Source organism: Rattus norvegicus, chromosome 2 (genome assembly GCF_036323735.1).
Source record: "Rattus norvegicus strain BN/NHsdMcwi chromosome 2, GRCr8, whole genome shotgun sequence".
NCBI lineage: Eukaryota > Metazoa > Chordata > Mammalia > Rodentia > Muridae > Rattus > Rattus norvegicus.
The window spans coordinates 45,987,369-46,006,835 of record NC_086020.1 but is presented as its reverse complement, the minus strand read 5'-3'; the positions used below and the strand labels follow the sequence as shown (position 1 = coordinate 46,006,835).

Below are 19,467 nucleotides of genomic sequence, written 5' to 3'. Positions count from 1 at the left end.
CACATTGCTGTATCTCATCTACTCTCTACCCTGAGTTTTGTTTTGTTTTTTTCATCTTTGCAAACTGTAATTCTGTTCCTATTAAAATAATAGCTCTTCCCTCCTCCTGTCTCCAGCCCCTGGCAACCAGACTACTGTACTTCCTGTGAATTCAAGTTATTACCTATGCATTTGAGTTACTGCTCATTTTAAGGAAGTCAAATGTAAGACTTGTGGTTACATTCAGTTTATAATTTCTCCCATTAAAATTAGAGGATGAGGTAAAGCATTTTCTAGTCAATGGAACTGTTGGCTCACTGGAACCTGGCTTAAAGTAAAGAAAAACAAACAAACAAAAAAACAACTGTGCCAAGGTAGTTTGTAGAATGTGAAGGGAGTTTGAAACTCAGTTGATCTGGTTAAAGCAAAATTATTTCCTATGGCTATTTTAAGTTCAAGGTAAATCTGTTGTCAAAAGTTCATAAAAACCTTTGCTGTTGTCAAGGAGCGATTCTTTCATAAAAGTTTAAACCTGGAAATTGAAGAAGACCTCAGAAGATGGAAAGATCTCCCATGCTCATGGATTGGCAGGATTAATATAGTAAAAATGGCCATTTTACCAAAAGCAATCTACAGATTCAATGCAATCCCCATCAAAATACCAATCCAATTCTTCAAAGAGTTAGACAGAACAATTTGCAAATTCATCTGGAATAACAAAAAACCCAGGATAGCTAAAGCTATCCTCAACAATAAAAGGACTTCAGGGGGAATCACTATCCCTGAACTCAAGCAGTATTACAGAGCAATAGTGATAAAAACTGCATGGTATTGGTACAGAGACAGACAGATAGAGCAATGGAATAGAATTGAAGACCCAGAAATGAACCCACACACCTATGGTCACTTGATTTTTGACAAAGGAGCCAAAACCATCAAATGGAAAAAAGATAGCATTTTCAGCAAATGGTGCTGGTTCAACTGGAGGTCAACATGTAGAAGAATGCAGATCGATCCATGCTTATCACCCTGTACAAAGCTTAAGTCCAAGTGGATCAAGGACCTCCACATCAAACCAGACACACTCAAACTAATAGAAGAAAAACTAGGGAAGCATCTGGAACACATGGGCACTGGAAAAAATTTCCTAAACAAAACACCAATGGCTTACGCTCTAAGATCAAGAATCGACAAATGGGATCTCATAAAACTACAAATCTTCTGTAAGGCAAAGGACACGGTGGTTAGGACAAAACGGCAACCAACAGATTGGGAAAAGATCTTTACCAATCCTACAACAGATAGAGGCCTTATATCCAAAATATACAAAGAACTCAAGAAGTTAGACCGCAGGGAAACAAATAACCCTATTAAAAAATGGGGTTCAGAGCTAAACAAAGAATTCACAGCTGAGGAATGCCGAATGGCTGAGAAACACCTAAAGAAATGTTCAACATCTTTAGTCATAAGGGAAATGCAAATCAAAACAACCCTGAGATTTCACCTCACACCAGTGAGAATGGCTAAGATCAAAAACTCAGGGGACAACAGATGCTGGCGAGGATGTGGAGGAAGAGGAACACTCCTCCATTGTTGGTGGGATTGCAAACTGGTACAACCATTCTGGAAATCAGTCTGGAGAATCCTCAGAAAATTGGACATTGAACTGCCTGAGGATCCAGCTATACCTCTCTTGGGCATATACCCAAAAGATGCCCCAACATATAAAAAAGACACGTGCTCCACTATGTTCATTGCAGCCTTATTTATAATAGCCAGAAGCTGGAGAGAACCCAGATGCCCTTCAACAGAGGAATGGATACAGAAAATGTGGTACATCTACACAATGGAATATTACTCAGCTATCAAAAACAACGACTTTATGAAATTCGTAGGCAAATGGTTGGAACTGGAAAACATCATCCTGAGTGAGCTAACCCAATCACAGAAAGACATACATGGTATGCACTCATTGATAAGTGGCTATTAGCCCAAATGCTTGAATTACCCTAGATGCCTAGAGCAAATGAAACTCAAGACGGATGATCAAAATGTGAATGCTTCACTCCTTCTTTAAAAGGGGAACAAGAATACCCTTGGCAGGGAAGAGAGAGGCAAAGATTAAAACAGAGACTGAAGGAACACCCATTCAGAGTCTGCCCCACATGTGGCCCATACATATATAGCCACCCAATTAGACAAGATGGATGAAGCAAAGAAGTGCAGACCGACAGGAGCCGGATGTAGATCGCTTCTAAGAGACACAGCCAGAATACAGCAAATACAGAGGCGAATGCCAGCAGCAAACCACTGAACTGAGAATAGGACCCCCGTTGAAGGAATCAGAGAAAGAACTGGAAGAGCTTGAAGGGGCTCGAGACCCCATATGTACAACAATGCCAAGCAACCAGAGCTTCCAGGGACTAAGCCACTACCTAAAGACTATACATGGACTGACCCTGGACTCTGACCTCATAGGTAGCAATGCATATCCTAGTAAGAGCACCAGTGGAAGGGGAAGCCCTGGGTCCTGCTAAGACTGAACCCCCAGTGAACTAGACTGGTGGGGGGAGGGCGGCAATGGGGGGAGGGTTGGGAGGGGAACACCCATAAGGAAGGGGAGGGGGGAGGGGGATGTTTGCCCGGATACCAGGAAAGGGAATAACACTTGAAATGTATATAAGAAATACTCAAGTTAATAAAAAAAATATCGAAATAAACAAACAAACAAAAAAAAGTTTAAACCTATTGCTTTAATATATAACCAGAGTCTCGAGAGCCTGCATGAAACTAACAGAAAGCTAATTTTGCTTCTTCTATATAAATGCTGAGATCTTTTAAACATAAAAAAAGACAAGTGTGTAAAAGTGTACTTCTTGATAATGTAACCAACAGAAACCTGATTCTTTGAGGAATCAACAAAAGGCAGTTTCAGTCAAGGAATGACGTAGGCCTGTATCATGAGAGCATAATGGTCTGCTGTCATAGAGTTTTAAAAAGTTAGATTGAAATAACCCCACTAAAAGCCATAGCTATTGATCTATGAATGGTTAAGCTAAGGGAATGAATCAGGTAAGAAATAAATTGCTCCTCTTTTGGTTAACAAGTACTTTTTTTTAGTTCTTTTCAATTAAAATTATTTTCAAAAAACCAGTTTGTGTATTACACTTACTGTGTGTTTTGGGAGGGGCATGCATGCTGCAGCCCAGGCTCCGAGAGGAGCGGACAGCTTGCCTGGTTCTCCTTCCACCCTGTGGGCGCTGGGGCTGGCCCTCAGCTAGTCAGGCTTGGTGCAAGTGCCACTGCTGGCCCATGTGTCAGTCCTATTTTATGGTTGTGAATTAAACTGCTGACTTTTTTTTTTCAGAGCTGGGGGCTGAACCCAGGGCCTTGTGCTTGCTAGGCAAGCGCTCTACCACTGAGCTAAATCCCCAACCCCTATTTTATGGTTGTGAATGTAGCCTTTGGACCTAGGAAGCTGTTTTCTTATTGCGGCAGATCTAGTCAAGTGAATGTAAACTAAACTGATACCTACATAAACTTTGTCAAAAATTTAAAAAGCTAGGAAGGAACTAAATTATCACAAAATTATCTAAAATCTTGGCCCCTGGGTTTTGCCAACCACTGAGAGTGACTGATTTTAGATTTCTTTATATATTTTGACATAATTGTATCAAATTCCATTTGTATTTTATGGATGCATATTTACATATTTTTTGTTGTGTGGAGACACAGGCTTGCTTGACTTTGCTTATCTGTCCTTGCTTTCTGTACATTTTCATTTTGTTAAAGTTATACTTGATCTGATTTCTTTTCATTTTTCTTAGAAAGAGAATCCTGTTATGTTGTCTCTTGCTTTTAATTATTGTGTCCTGGTTAGTTTTTGTCATTGTCTTGACACAGCCTAGAGTCACTTAGAAGAGAGATGATCCTCAGTGAAGAATTACCGTGATTATCCTGCTCTGTGACTGTGTCTGTGGGGCATTTTCTTTATTGCTGGTTGATAGAAGAGAGCCTAGCTCACAGTGACTGGAGCCATCCCTAGGCTGGTGAACAGGTCTTTGTAGAAGCAGTGGACCATGGGTATTCTTCTCAAGAACTACTTACAAACACAACCCATTTTTCAGTTAGGCTCTTTGTTAGCAATTTTCTTCTTTACTAGAGATGGCTTCATGCATGCTAAGCAAGATGGGATACCACGAATACATCCCTAGCCCTGTTTTAACTCTGTAATCTAATTTTGTTTTGAGAATGTATCTCAGTACATAGCTGGCCTTGAACTTATGTTGTAGCTCAGACTGTTCATGGATTTGTCACTCTTCTGCCTTAGCCTCCCAAGTAGCTTGAATCTGTCAACTTTTCTTGTTGGTTAATAAAATTTCTCTATTATATGTGTGGCATATTGAAAAGGCTTTAAAATTGGATACATATTTTTATTTGACTTGCTTTGAAATGTTATTTGCTTAGAAATGGAAGATGGACCTTCTGGAAGAGATCATTTCATGAGAAGTGGATTTTCCTCTGGAAGAAATTTAGGAAACAGAGGTAAGTGTCATCTTTCTTTAAGCTTCTGAACTGTTGAATAATGGCATAGGGTTTGATTGCCTATTTGGTACAAAGCTAAGTCTTCTATAACTCAGTGCATGGTAGGTTTTGTTGTTATAATGAGTTTGTGTTTTTGATTTTTTGAGACAGGGTTTCTCTGTATAGTTCTGGCTGTCCTGTAACTTGCTCTGTAGAACCAGGCTGGCCCTGAACTCCCAGAGATCCACCTGACTCTGCCTCCTGAATGCTGGGATTAAAGGCCTAACCACCACTGCCTGGCAAGTTAATTTTTATTTATTGTCGGGTGTGGGAGTGTGGGGCAGAGAAACAAAGACAAGCATGTCCAACCAGCTTTAAACTCTACATAGTATAATCCATGCTGGCCTTAAACCAAGGTTGGCCATAAACTCCATGTGCAATACAGTGCGGACCAGTGCTGAGCTCGTGGCCCTCATAAGGGCTGGTAGTGGAGGCCCAAGTACTTTATTCTGCTTTACCTCCCTGGTATTATAAGACAGCTAAGTGAACTAGAGAAGCAGAGTGGTCCCCCAAATCAGCTGCTGCTTAATTTCAAATTCCTGTTTCTAGGAATTGATGTGAGAAGAATGTTATAAAAACCTTTGGAGGTTAGGGTGGAAGGCCTTGTTGAGTGTTCGCTTTCTTAACAAAAAGCAGTCTGGGAGATACTTCTGTTAGTTCATCAGTACTAAGTTTAACAAGTTATTTACTTATTTTTGAGACAGGGTCTCCTGTATCACAGACTACCCTCGAATCTGCTGTGTAGCGGAGGCTGGCCTTAAAATTCTTGTCTTTCTACCTTTACCTTCAAAGTGTTGTGTTTTGAAGTGACATTTTTAAGCTGTCAAAGCTTGTCATGTGTACTGTCATTCCAGCACTTGGCAGGAGGATTTGACTTTAAGACCATGTTAGGCTGCATGCAAAACTTTGTCTAAACAAACGCATGAACAAACAAAAAGCTACAGACACTTGGGTTTAGTAGTTACAGAGCAAAATACCTTCATTTCCCCATAATTAATAGTTGATACTATGTTTTATTATAATGCAATAACATGGAACCAAATGTCAGGCTAACTTGAACCTTTATTAGCTTTTTGTCTTTCAAGGTATAGCATCTCTAGCACTGATGGCAACTTAAAAATACCTAACACTCACCTTTTCTCTTTGTTCTCTCTCTCTCTCTCTCTCTCTCTCTCTCTCTCTCTCTCTCTCTCTCTCTGTGTGTGTGTATATATATATATATATACACATATATACATATATACACATATATATCCTTTTATTCTTTGTGTGTTTCATATCATTCACCCCAATCCCATTCATCTCTCCCTCCCCTCATATCTGCCCTCTACCTTTTCAACCCACCCACCAAAGAAAAAAAGCATAGCAAACCTCTCATTGTGGAAGCTGTAGTGTGTCACAGTGTGTCCCACAGTATACCCTTCTGTCCACATATCTTCACTTACAAATGTTCATTGCAGTGAGTCATTGGTCTGGTTTCGAGGCCTCTGACTTCCGCTACACCATCAATACTCCTTGCCAGGACTCCTCTTGGGTATCTTTTGTGTTGCCCTCTGTCATGAGATTGCTGCAGCTTTGGATCAGCAGGATCAGCTTTCACATGCTCCAGCAGTCAATAGATGAGATTTTGGGGATGGGCCAACTTAAAGCCTTGGATCTGGGCCTGGGTGGTAGCTGTTTGTTATCCTGCCAGCTCTCCTACGCACCACCAGGGAGAGCTCTTCAGCGCTGCCCTGGCTAGCTCACCCAGTGCTGTGGCTGTAAAGGAGCTGGACCAGCTCTTCCACTCTCACGCCCTCGGGTTGGCTCACTTGTGCCTTCACCATCTGGGCCAGCTCTACTATGTTGTCATAATTAAGGTATTTCATTTGGAAAACCTAATTTCTTATTAATATATAAACACAAATTTGAATTTATAGTTGAGTATCTTGCTACTAATTGTTAGCATGATTTTCAAATATTAATGTACATTTTGTTTTTAAATGTTTACATTAGTATACACTGCTGACTTGGATCATATAATTGATGGTTTTTTATTTTGTTTAGCTTTGTTTTCCCATTTTAAAGAGTTTTACTTTATAGGCCTGTCTGCTTCATAAACCGAAAAGCTCTGAACCTCTTGCCTCTGCCTCCTAAGTGCTGGGATTATATGCATGTGCACCACACTCGTCTCAACTATGTGAGAGAAAAGGTTCAAAGGTTGGTTTTGCCAGCTCCTACTGGCAATACAAATACTTAATATCTCAGTATTATATTTAGGAGAGAATTAACAGTGTAATTACATTTGCAAACTTTAAAGAGCCTATGTGATACATTTTGATGGAAGCTTCTAAATAATAAGAGTAGAAGACTGTACTCTCAGGGATCTTCTTCTAGTGCTGGGATTAAAGGCACGTGCTAACATGCCTGGCCTCAGTAGTACCTTTAGAAAAGGCCAGTGTAACACATTTTGTCACAGTTATTTTTATATGTTTAGGTCGAAGTGCATGTTGTTGATGTTTAAAAACAGAACTCTGTTTGGTATGTGTATGGCAATACACAGCTATAGTCCTAACACTACGAAAGCTTGGCAGCGTGTGGGTTCAGAACCAGTCCACAGCTGCACGGTAAGATCTGTCTTAGACAAAACCAAAAATTCCCGTTTGGTTGAGTGCCAATAACTTTAACAATTACCTTGATACTACATATAATCTCATAAGCTATTTTCCATATGACTGACCTAGAATTTTATACAGTTTAATCTTGGTAGTGTTTTTCAAACTTGTGTAGTTTGATGTGTGTTAGTGTGCTTTTAATTTGGTTCTTAGAATTAAAATATAACATTGATTAGCTTTTTATGCCCTTCAAATTATGGTTGAGTATCTTTATATTCTTGAATTACATACAGTTCTTAAGATATGATGAAAATACTTGGTTGTTGGCATATGTAGTTAATACAGGCTTTTAGGAATTTTGAAGTTGGGCTGGAGAGATGGCTCAGTGGTTAAGAGCACTGACTGCTCTTCCAGAGGTCCTGAGTTCAATTCCCAGCAACCACATGGTGGCTCACAACCATCTGTAATGAGATCTGATGCCCTCTTCTGGTGTGTCTGAAGACAGCGACAGTACTTATATATAATTTTGAAGTTTTCCTTCAGCACCTCTAAACTGGAATGTTAGAGATTTAAGACAGTTTATAGGGATCACAGAGAATGCTTTTTCATAATTGTAGTTTATAGTGACAGTGCATGCTGACTTGGATGTCTCTGTTTTTCTTTTCTTTTCCAGGTAGAGAGGATAAGGTAGGGCGTGTGTGTGTGTGTGTGTGTGCACGCACACACACACACACACATGTACACACATGCATGTACCCATGCATATGCTCAAAATTCACTGTATGAAATTCCCTAAGAATTAATGAAAATACTATAACAGGAACCAATTATTCTCCTTGTATTTCGGATCTTAAGATTATTTCTCTTTTTTCGAGATGAGATTCGTGTAGTGTTGCCCAGGTTGGTCCCCGTCTCTTGGGCTCAATGGATTTTCCTACCTCAGTATCCTATGTAGGTGGTTTGTCCTTCTAAGCCTGATTCTTAACTTACTGGTTGAGAAACTCATGGACCATTACTAAGAAGAGGGTACAGAGAGTGGTATGCTGTTGGGAATGTGGAAAGGCTATACTTGATTAGAGTACTAGAGAAGACTTCACAGAGGAATTGGTCTTCGATAGGAAGGTAGGATACAGAAAAAATACTGGATGTTCACAGTATGAAAATGGAGTTATTTAGTGTGCTGGCAGGTTGGCTCATTTGCTATGTGTCTGATGCCCTGAGTTCAGTCCCCCAATTCCAGACTGGAAAAAGAGTATGAACTGAAAGTTATCTTCTGATCTTTGCATAAGTCTGCCCTGGCTACACCACACACACACCCCACTACCAACAGCAAAAAATAATTAAGGGTGGTGCCATACACCTTTAATCTCAGCCCAGAGAAGCAGAGACAAGTGGATCTCTAAGTTCAAGGCCAGCCAGGGCTGCATGGTGAGACTGTCTCAAAAAGAGAACAAAGTGAGGTGCTGGCAAGGTGACTCACAGATAAGGGTGCTTTCTGCTGAGCCCAACAACCTGAGCTTAATTCCTATTGCAAGGATAGAGTTCACCCTTTGATCTTCAGATGCATGCTCACACAGAAATAGGTGTAAAAAATGGTTTTAAAGTAGGAAGCTTGGGAGTGATTGAGGTATTAGAAAAGTAAATAATAGAACAATATAAATACTGAATATAGTACAAATTTTCCAATAGTGAAGATTATCATGTTGGCTGAATGTAATGCTCTGGTCTGTTGTGGTGAGGAGAATTTAGTACAAAGGAACCCTGAAGTGAATTCCTAATAGAAGGAAACATGAGTACAACTTACATTTTACCACTAGTGGAGTTATGATTTTGACTTTGGAATCATAACTTGATAATTAAAGAAAACCTTGCAAGTATATAACTTATCTTTAAGTTCTTTTACTGTTTTCTTAGCATCTGTAACAGTCATCTAACCCTGAAGATTTATTTCATCCCTATTTTTTGTTGATTAATTTTTCCTGTTGAGTTTAACTACCTAAAATTTTTCAGATATTGGCGAGTCTAGTAAAAGAGAGACTACATCTACAACCGGTGGCTTTGGAAGAGGAAAGGGTTTTGGAAACAGAGGTAATTACTTGTAATATTTTACAACCAAAATTTTAGTTGACTTTTTTTTTTTTTTTTAGAAAACAAAGCACAAAAAGTGTATGCCATGTAGAAATCATGAGGCTCATAGAAAGTGGTTTCATATAGGCGTAGTATAAAGGCGGCAGTTCATGCTATTGTGGGTACGTTCAGTGTGTTCCATTTGTCTTTTAAAGAAGATTTTATTCTTACTGCGTGTGTGTGATTGCACATGTACTGCAGTGCATGCGTGGAGGACATAGGACAACTTGAAGCCATTGCTTCTCTCCTTCCTCCGTGTGCGTTCCCAGGATTAAAGTCAAATCAGGCTTTTGCAGCAAGCACTTGCTGGCCCTCCATTTATTTGCCTTTTAATAAAACAGCCATTCCTCTTGCTGTGCTGTCATCGATTCTCCTTATGCACAAGCCTAAGTTCTTCCCTTCTTTACTACTCAGGGCTCCCAGTTCCCATGGAGATTGGTTTTGTACCTCTGTAGGGAGCGTGCTCATCTGTAGCTGAGCAAAGGAGGACCAGTAATGGACAGACGGAAGTTTCCCTGTCTTAGAAACTCGTACTGACTCTTCCTGATCACGGGAATGAGGAAGAGCGAGCAGCAGTGGCGAGGGCAGTAGAGTAAATGTAAATATAGTCCTTTCCACAAGCAGCTTTCAAGATTGAAAGTGAAGGTAATAATTTAAAACTTAGTTTTTTGTAGAAATAATATTCCTTTTAGAGATTACGTGTATACTTTAAAAGGAAATACCTGCTAAAGGATTTTTTTGTCAATCATATAGTGAATACTTGGATACTTGTTTTGTGTATTAAACTTCCCTTGTATTTTATTGCTATGAAAACCCTTAAATTTGGTTAAACCTGCAGATATTCCGTGACTTGAGATAACACACATATCATAGATAAATTGAACAACTGTCTAAGTAACTGGATGGTTCTTCTATTAAACAGACCCAATTGTAACTGAGTTTTTTATAATACAGTTTAGATAATGATTGATAGGCATTCCATATTGACATTGACTGTTAAGGTATGTATCCCTGAATATCTTTTTCTGTATGTCTGAGACAGAGTGGGACAGGATGGGTCTCTCACTATGCTGCCCAGGTAGGTATCTAACCCAGGAACTCAGTAATGGCTCTAATTACCTTCCAGACACCTAGGGCCACAGGCATGCACTACTGCACTTAGTTCTTTGAGGACGTTTACACTGAAGAACATTTGATTATCAATCAACAGTTTTTTGGAGACAGGTCTCTCACTGAATCCAGAGTTTATTGATCTGGTCAGATTGCCTGGCCGGTAAGCTCCAGGGGTCCTCTTTTTTTTTTTCTCTTCTTTTTTTAGGAGCTGGGGACCGAACCCAGGGCCTCAAGCTTGCTAGGCAAGCACTCTACAACTGAGCTAAATCCCCAACCCCCTCCAGGGGTCCTTTTGTTCTTGCTTCCTCAGTGCAGGAATTATAGACATGTGTGTGACTTTTTCATGGTGGTGCTGGGGATTGAACTCAAGCCCTTCATGCTTACATGGTAGGCACTTCATCAACTGAGCCATCTCCTCAACCCCAAACTTACTTATTTTTAATATTTTGAATGGGAAGCAAATAATGGTTATGATACATACTGTTGTCTTGCCTATGCATGTAAGGGGGAATATAGGGAATATATGGAATATATGAAGTCTATTGAAACAATTTTAAATTTAAAAGAAAAGAGCTAATAATCTAATAGAGGGAGAAGTTCTAGTATTATTTGAATTAGTTCTCATCCTGTGTCTGTATAGTTACAGAGTTTATCTCATTCTGTAGGCTCCTCATAACTAGTTGTCCCTGGAAACCTTTTAAAATATATTTTATATTTATGTGTACATGCATGTTATATGTGTTTCTGCACACATCCCAGGGGGTTAGTCATGGGTGTCAGATCCCTTAAGCTGGAATTAGAGACATTGTGAGGCACCTGACATGCGTGACTGAACCCCGGCTCTTATAATAGAGCAGAGAGCACTTCACGGCTGAGCAGTCTCTCCAGTCATGGAAACTTTTTTTAAACTATAGAGATAAAAGAAATTCTTTCAGAAAGTTGCAGTTTTGTTTTCTATTTTGTACAGGTTTTTTAAATAACAAGTTTGAAGAAGGTGACAGCTCTGGTTTCTGGAAAGGTAAGCTGTGTCTCTGTGGTGGCTCTAAAATTACACTGTTGGAAGCACATGCCAGAGACTCAGATGGGCAGTCCTAACTTCACTTCCGTGTTACATCATGCTCGGTTTCATGAGGCAGCTGTAGAGACCTTGGGCAAGGGCGTAGAGAAAGAATTCAGGCACCTTTAACTTGGTTTTGCCACCCGTCTTAGCTTAACCTATAAAGTACAACCTTTGAGAAAAAGAATAGGTAGTAGGAAAGTAAGTCAAGAATTAAAACTCCACTGTGGGGTAATTGTAGCTGAGCTCAATCTCTAGGACCATGTGGTGGAAAGGGAGTGACTGATTCCGGAAAGTTGCTCTCTGACCTCCATGTGTGCCCTGTGGCATGTATAATCCCCCCCCCCCCATTTTATATTTAAACTCAAGTAAGTTTAAGAGGAAATAATGAGAAAACTACTCTCTCTCTGAGTAAAAAAAATGTCTAAGGTACCCAAGCTCTTGGGAAACAGCATGATGAGAACAGAATGATGTTACCAGGTTGTCAACTGCTTTATCGAGTCTGATTTACAAGGTCTGTGTGGGGTCTTGGAACTTGTATGTAAAGTGCATCTCTGGTGATTTTGATGTGTTTTTTGTTTGACATTGAATTCCAGAGTTTATTGATTTCTCAGCCCTGCTTACCTTCTAGTTTAATGATAACTAAAGCAAGGGATTCACTCTTAAGTCAGTGTTTATATACTCTAGAATGGGAGCCGTCCATCTTATACGCTAGGGACTTAGGCTGTCAGTAAAGAACAGAGTACAATACTAACATTTGTGATAAATATTTAATAAATGTCATTTCTTAATTAGGTATTTGAGATTTGATCTTGGGTTGGAGCTCAGTGGTAGTCTATTATGCACAAGACCCTGGGTTCCATCTCCAGCATTTGGAGGAAAAAGAATAGGGGGCTTATTTTATTATATACTTTGGTTCTCAAAATCAAAGCTAAAACTAAACATAATCCCTAAAACCTTTAAAATTGAGATTGGGTAGTCTGCTGCTTTTGAGACATGGGCTTGCACTGTAGACCAAGACAGCCTTGAACTTGTGGTAGTCCTCCAGCCTCAGCCTTCTGAGTGCAGTGCTGGGAGTATGAGCCACCATACCAGGTTTAGGATTGGATTATAGCATGTCAAATAAGATGGTTTCTTCCAGCCATTGCTTTTAGCCCTGTCTCATTCAAAAGAAAACATAGAATGGAGAATTAGTGTTGAAGAGGAAAAGAATCTTTTAAAAATTTCTTTAGTTTTGAGTACTTTTGTCTTACCCTAGTAATTTTTAACCTACTTACTGGTTATATTGCATTTTCACATTACTGTAATAAAAGCAACTTAAGGAAATTTATTCCAAGAAGTCAGTAGTCTGTCATGGGGGGGGGGCATGGCAGAGGGAGTGTGATGTAGCTCGTTACGTTGCACATACAGTGGAGAGATGGCAGGGGGTGGGTGCTATGGCGCTCAGCTCGTCTTTCCTTTTCTTTTTATTCCCTTCAGGACGCTGGCACGTGGGGGTAGTGAGAGCCACATGCAGGGTGGATAGATGTTTCTTCTTCTTAATCTCTTGTGCCTCCCTGGAAACATTCTCACAGACATGTCCAGAGTTGTGGTCTTACATGATTCTAAATCCAGTCAAGTTGATAATGAAGCCTGACCATCATAGTAATCAAGATAATTTCCATCTAAGCACAGATTTTCCACGATTCCCAGTTGAATACTTTCTAGCAATGGGAGGTCAAATAACAGCAGAGCATAAGTCAAGTTTTCATTATGTTAAGGAGTGCTTTTTCCAAAATGGATTTTGCTTTTGTCTATTTCTGTTTTTTTTCTTAGTTCCTCTCAAAGAAGAAAAGTGACACTTATGGATCAAGTCCTCCAGTCTCACAGTTGTGGACAAATCCAGGAATGGGTTTAAGATTGCCACAGCAGCTTTTGCTTGCAACACTAGTGTTTTACGGCTCTCTGCCTCGCTTGGCATAGTATAGGGATAAGGAGCAGATATTTGGGAGTTTAAGACCCAGATCATCCTCTTGGTGGTAGTGTTGTCTTAAAAATGGTGTTTAACTTTTTAAAATTGTTTTCTCTGTTGATAAGATGAGGATTATAGTCACTGGACAAGGTTTTTCTAAGAGTTAAAGTTAGTGCAGTAGAATAAAACTGGGTGTGATGGCTTGTCTTCTGGTCCTAGTTCTAGGGACACTTAGATAAGAGGGTCAGGCCAAGTGTGTGTCTCATCCCTTTAATCACAACACTTGGGAGGCAGAAGTAGGTGGATCTCTATTCATTTGAGGCCAGAGTTCTAGAACAGTTTAGCTTATAAAGAGAGACTCTGTCTTAAAGAACAAAACACAACACAGCAAAATAAATAGGAATATCCTTGTGCCTAGGAGTTTAAGACCATCCTGGCAAATACAGTCAGACTGTTTCTGACCAATAGGAAGGAAGGCAGACAGGAAAGAGTGCATTAATGAGTTATCCCTTTAGAACAGTGCCAGCTGCATAGGTTATACACCACATTTTTATATTATGTAATTATTAGGTTTTAGCTATTTAATTTTATTTAATTTTCATTTGAGCTCTCTTTATCTTCCAGATCCACAAAGATAACTTTTTATTTTAAACTTATTTCTAAAATAGTTAGATTCACAAGAAGTTAGAATATAGTATAGACTTGGTTTTTGTCCAAGTTTGCCTAATGCCATTATTCCATTTCTTAAAATGACAAAAAGACATATGTATCTGTCTTAGTTAGGGTCTTATTGCTGTGAACAGACACCATGACCAGCATGAGTTTTATAAAGGACAACATTTAATTGGGACTGGCTTACAGGTTCAGAGGTTTGGTCCATTATCATCAAGGCAGGAGCATGGCAGCATCCAGGCAGGCATGGTGCAGGAGGAGCTGAGAGTTCTACATCTTCAAAGGAAGCCAGGAACAGCCTGAGCATCCTCAGGCAGCTAGGAGGAGGGTCTCCAAGCCCACCCCCACAATGTCACTCTTCCTCCAACAAGGCCACACCTTCTAATAGTGCCACTCCCTGGGTCAAGCATATGCAAACCATCAAAATATCCTAAACTGATTTATAGGATATTTTTCTTAAAGCAGGCTCTCACCTCTTTATCTCAGAGTCAGTCTTCTTTCTAAAAGCTCTTTCTTTCCCAATACTCTTTCTTAAATCTTCTTCAAGAAAGTTGTGTTAGATTGCTGGCCTGGGTCTGCTTACCTCTGAGTGACTGAGCACTGGGCCTGCACTGGAAGGAATGGGGCTTAGCTGGGGCGGGGGCTATCTTACGGGGGTTTGGTCTTCGTGGGTGCAGAAGAAATGGCCTTCTCCACAGTTTTTTTTTTTTTTTTTTTTTTTTTTTTTTTTTTTTTTTTTTTTTTTTTTAGCAAAACAGCTCTCTTTATTTGGAGGTAAATGAGGGTTATATAAATCTTGGGGAGTGAGAAGTTTTCAGGGTGAGTGTGTATCGTTGACTGGGACTAAGGTGCTGGGGGATGTTCATTTGCATGAAGAGGAAATCTACATGCTATCTAGACATGTTCTTACCTGTAATCTGGTCACCAGGTATGTAACTAACCTTAAGGGTGATGGTGGTGGTGGAGGGGTGTAAGGCTTATGTATATGCCCTGAGACATGCTGGCCCAGAGCAAGGAGCAAACAGTCTTATTCCTGCCAGTCTCAGGATGAGATTTTTGGAGTTTGGACACGTCTCAACCTCACTCTTGCTCTGGATGAGCTCCTTCAAGTGCATGATTTTCAGGCCCCACATTAGATGGCTCTTCAGAATGCACACTGACTGCAGCCAAGGCTCCTCATCTTCTCTAAAGAGCAAGTGAGCCATTTTTCTAGTGATACTGATGACTTCAGATGCACAGTTGAGAAAGAAGGCTTCTGTGGCAACCCTTACCTCTACCTCAAGCCTTCCTCCACGCTTCCCCAAAGTAGGAAAAGCCTAGACAGGAAGCATCAGAGAGAACTCTTAAGTCCTGAGATAGGATGCTGGGGTTTCACCCTCCACAGTGGATGACTTCCAGCAGGGATGCAGGAGAAAAGGGCGCAGCTTTATTTAGGGGGCAGGGCCCCGAGAGCTTGATCATGCCCCAATAAATATATAGATGACATAAATTGGACTTTTTCTTTTTGCTGGGGCAGGGGAAAAGGTGTCAGGGAGGACAGGGACGCTAATGTGATGCAAATGTGGTATGGGTTTATGATGTGAAATCCCCAAAGAACCAATAAATATAAAAATATGCTGGCTGCTAAAGCTCAAATAGTTAAGGAGGGCCTTCAGCTAGGTATCAGGATAATGTTTTTAAAAGAATTAAACAAAGCATATTAGTTAGACGGGTACTTTTGTGTAGGAGTTTAGATGATAGTCCCATAAGCTGTTGGCCTCTTGACTTTCTGTCTGTTTAAAGTTCTTGAATACTGGACCTCAGTGACATGTGCCAGATACCTTGAGGCTATCTCCATATTTCCCAAATATGTTGTTTCAGAACTTCTGGAGAGCTTAGAGTTATATTAATAATCTATAACGTTAAAAGTTTAAAGAATTGAGCATTCTTTGTTATCACTCAGCACTTGGGGGATAAACTCTGGGAATGGAGCTTAGGCATTTACTCTCACCCAGCTCACTTGATCATCCATCAGTGTTGTGATTGATTGATCCTCACACCACTGTTCAGAGAAGCCCTAGAAATATAGTTGTACTGTCATTGAAATAGAAAAGCCATTGAGTAATTGAGTAATTAAATAGAAAAAATGAGAAAAAGTTTGCATGGATTTAAGAAAGCAGCACTGTCTAGAATTACTAAGAAATGACATTTTAAATAAAACAGCCATGTGTCTCTAATAGCCTATAAATGCTTTTCTGATCCGTTTGATTACTTGTGGATGCTTTTCATTTTGCATTTTGTATAGCTTTGCAGTGGGCAAATAGTGCATGCTCAGTCAAACGCTTGACATTAAACAATGATATATATATATATACATATATATATATACACATACACACACATATGTACTTACTGTATAGGGAATTTACTGTGAGCAATGTTTTTGTGTTCCCAGTAAAATTATCTTAAGGATCAATGTTTATATTTCAACGTGAAAACTATTCTTGTTACAGTAGCTCTTATGTCATTAAAGCGACCTAGATGCTATTTACATCTTACATTTCTATTTAAGAGTCTACTAATGACTGTGAAGATACTCAGACTCGGAGCAGAGGGTTTTCCAAGCGAGGCGGTAAGGACAGTGCTTTGAACAATTTGTATATAAGACAAAAATAAACTGACAAAACTGACTTTAGGAGGGCTGAAAGAAAAGTAATGAAAACTTCACAAAAATACGTTGACGTGTGCTCTTGCTTCTGATACTCAAGCGACTGTTGGTAGTTCACTTCTTCAGATCCAGTGTCATTGGAGATTGGTTTTTTCCCAAGGATCTGAAGAATAGCATAATTTACAGAAGAGGTATCTTGATCAATTACAATTTAGATAACTGAGAATGTATTTGTCTCTGAAAAGGGTCACTAGACTTTTAGCAGAAGCAAGAAATTGTACTTTTTTGTTCAGATCTTATGATAATTCTACAAATATGAGGTGACATTGTATAGCAATCATTATATTTCATGAATATATAGGGAGACATGTTACAACAGCAACAGTAATACCTTCAGAAAAGAAAAACCCAGTGAATTTAGGGTAGAATGAGCTCATGTGTCCCCATCTGTGATAAAGACTTTTCTGTTAGGAACTCCCCTGAGATAGTTAGCTGACTGTCTGAACACCAGGCTCTTCTCCCTCACTAGCAAAGCTATCACCCAGTTCCAAATTGAAGAAAGTCTGTCTCCTAAGTTAAGCATTATAATTTTGCAAAGATGTGATAGTGGGGCAAAATGAAATTAAGTACATCTTTTTTTTTTAAGTTTTTTTTTTAAAGATTTATTTATCCATTTTATGTCTGTGAGTACACTGTCACTCTCTTCAGACACACCAGAAGAGGGCATCAGATCCCATTACAGATGGTTGTGAGCCACCATGTGGTTGTTGGGAATTGAACTCAGGACCTCTGGAAGAGCAGTCAGTGCTCTTAACCGATGAGCTATTTCTCCAGCCTAATTAAGTACATCGTTTAGCATTGTTTGTTTAAAAAAAAAAAAAACCAGTGCTAGTCATCCAATTCAGTGTCCCCCTGGGTTCCCCACTACTGAGCTGCATCCCCAGTCCTGCTGCTTTTTCCCGTTTTTAACAACCAGATTTTTGACACCAACTATGGAAAAGATTGTTTTCTGGAGAATGGTGAATATCTTTGAGTTACCTTTAAGTCAGATTAATTTATAGATTTCCTCCTCTTCCTCTTCCTCCTCTTCTTCCTTCTCCTCCCCCTCCCCCTCTCTTTTTGAAGCGTTTCTCTATGTAGCCCTGGCTATTCCGAACTTTGTTCTGTGAACCAGGCTGGCCTAGAAATCACAGAGATCCACCTGCCTCTGCCTCCTAAGTGCTGGGGTTAAAGGCATGCACCACCATACCCAGCTAAAAGTTGTTTTTAAGTAAAACTGAAGGATAATCAGAGAAAGGACAAAATGAAAGTGTATGTTTTATTATTTCATTAAAATTTAGACATCTACATATGCTATAATTAAATAAAAAGAGGCCATGACTTTGAGAAGAATCAAGGACAAGAGTACACAGGAAAGATTGGAGTGAGAAAGGGGAACAGGAAAAATGATATAATTCAGTTTTAAAAAGTTTTAACTCGAGGGCTGGAGAGATGGCTCAGAGGTTAAGAGCACTGTCTGCTCTTCCAGAGGTCCTGAGTTCAATTCCCAGTAACCACATGGTGGCTCATAACCATCTATAATCAGGTCTGGTGCCCTCTTCTGGCCTGCAGACATACATGCAGGCAGAAAGCTGTATGATGTATACATAATAAATAAATGTTAAAAAAAAAATCTTAGGGGTTGGGGATTTAGCTCAGTGGTAGAGCGCTTGCCTAGGAAGCGCAAGGCCCTGGGTTCGGTCCCCAGCTCCGAAAAAAAGAACAAAAAAAAAATCTTAAAAGAAAAAGTTTTAACTCCCATCTCCATGGCCAAAACATCTGCTGAAATACCAGACCCCAAAGAAATCAAGCTTTACAAGGAAAGTATCTTTTGCATTTTGCATTTGGAAATGAATAATTGATCTTTGAAAAGCATTTCTTCAGGTGTTCATGAATTAATTAGAACACTAAAGGAAAACAACAAAACTAGAAAAAAATCGAAGACAAAAAACACACCATAAGGTGGTAGAATTAAAAATTCATGTGTCAGTAATCATAATATTAGTAGATGTATTCATCGAAGAATTGAAAAGAGAATCATCCCAAACATAATTGATACAGAGTTGGGAAACAAAATATAACTTAATATTAGAAATGGACATACTGTGTTGGGGATTTAGCTCAGTGGTAGAGCGCTTGCAAGGCCCTGGGTTCGGTCCTCAGCTCCGAAAAAAAGAAAAGAAAAAAAAAAGGACATATATTATAAGGGAAAAATTTGTGAATCCTAGTATGTTTTCGTTTCATTTTCTTCAGAAAGTAGGAGTGAGCAAACCAGAAACCACTAAGAATGTAGCTTTGTATACCAGCTAGCAAGTTTCACATCACAGTCTGTCTGTAATCTTACATCCTAAAGTTATAGACTAGATGCCTTTTCATCATACATTGAAATTACATACAGATTGGTCATTTAGTCAGACCAGAAGAAACTCAGAAATTATGCTATAGCCTTTGTGTCATAGATGATTTCTCTTATTAAATAAGGTACAATAAAAAATGAATTAGCAATAGATATCTAACCTTTGATTTTTCTCAATTTATAGCCTATAGTCAAAATGTGAAGCATTTATTACCCAATAACAATAAAAGTAGACCATGATGTATGAGGTACAGCTAGTTTATTTGGTGGGAAACTAGTAGGCTGAGTTCCTTAAGGGAAGACAAGTAAGGTAGGAAGCAGGTAAGAGAATAGATTCAGATAAGCTGG

The 19,467-nt window shown here is 39.4% G+C and overlaps 1 protein-coding gene across 13 annotated transcripts in view; it reads left to right on the top strand.

Moving 5' to 3' along the window:
• Ddx4 (DEAD-box helicase 4) overlaps nt 1-19,467 on the top strand; it is a 54,924-nt gene that overhangs the window by 9,262 nt on the left and 26,195 nt on the right. For all 13 annotated transcript variants that reach the window (XM_039102188.2, XM_039102185.2, XM_039102182.2 and 10 more), the window contains exons 4-7: nt 4,447-4,524; nt 9,168-9,245; nt 11,365-11,415; nt 16,629-16,688. In XM_039102188.2, coding sequence (XP_038958116.1) covers nt 4,447-4,524; nt 9,168-9,245; nt 11,365-11,415; nt 16,629-16,688 — 267 coding nt within the window. The remainder of the gene's footprint in view (nt 1-4,446; nt 4,525-9,167; nt 9,246-11,364; nt 11,416-16,628; nt 16,689-19,467) is intronic.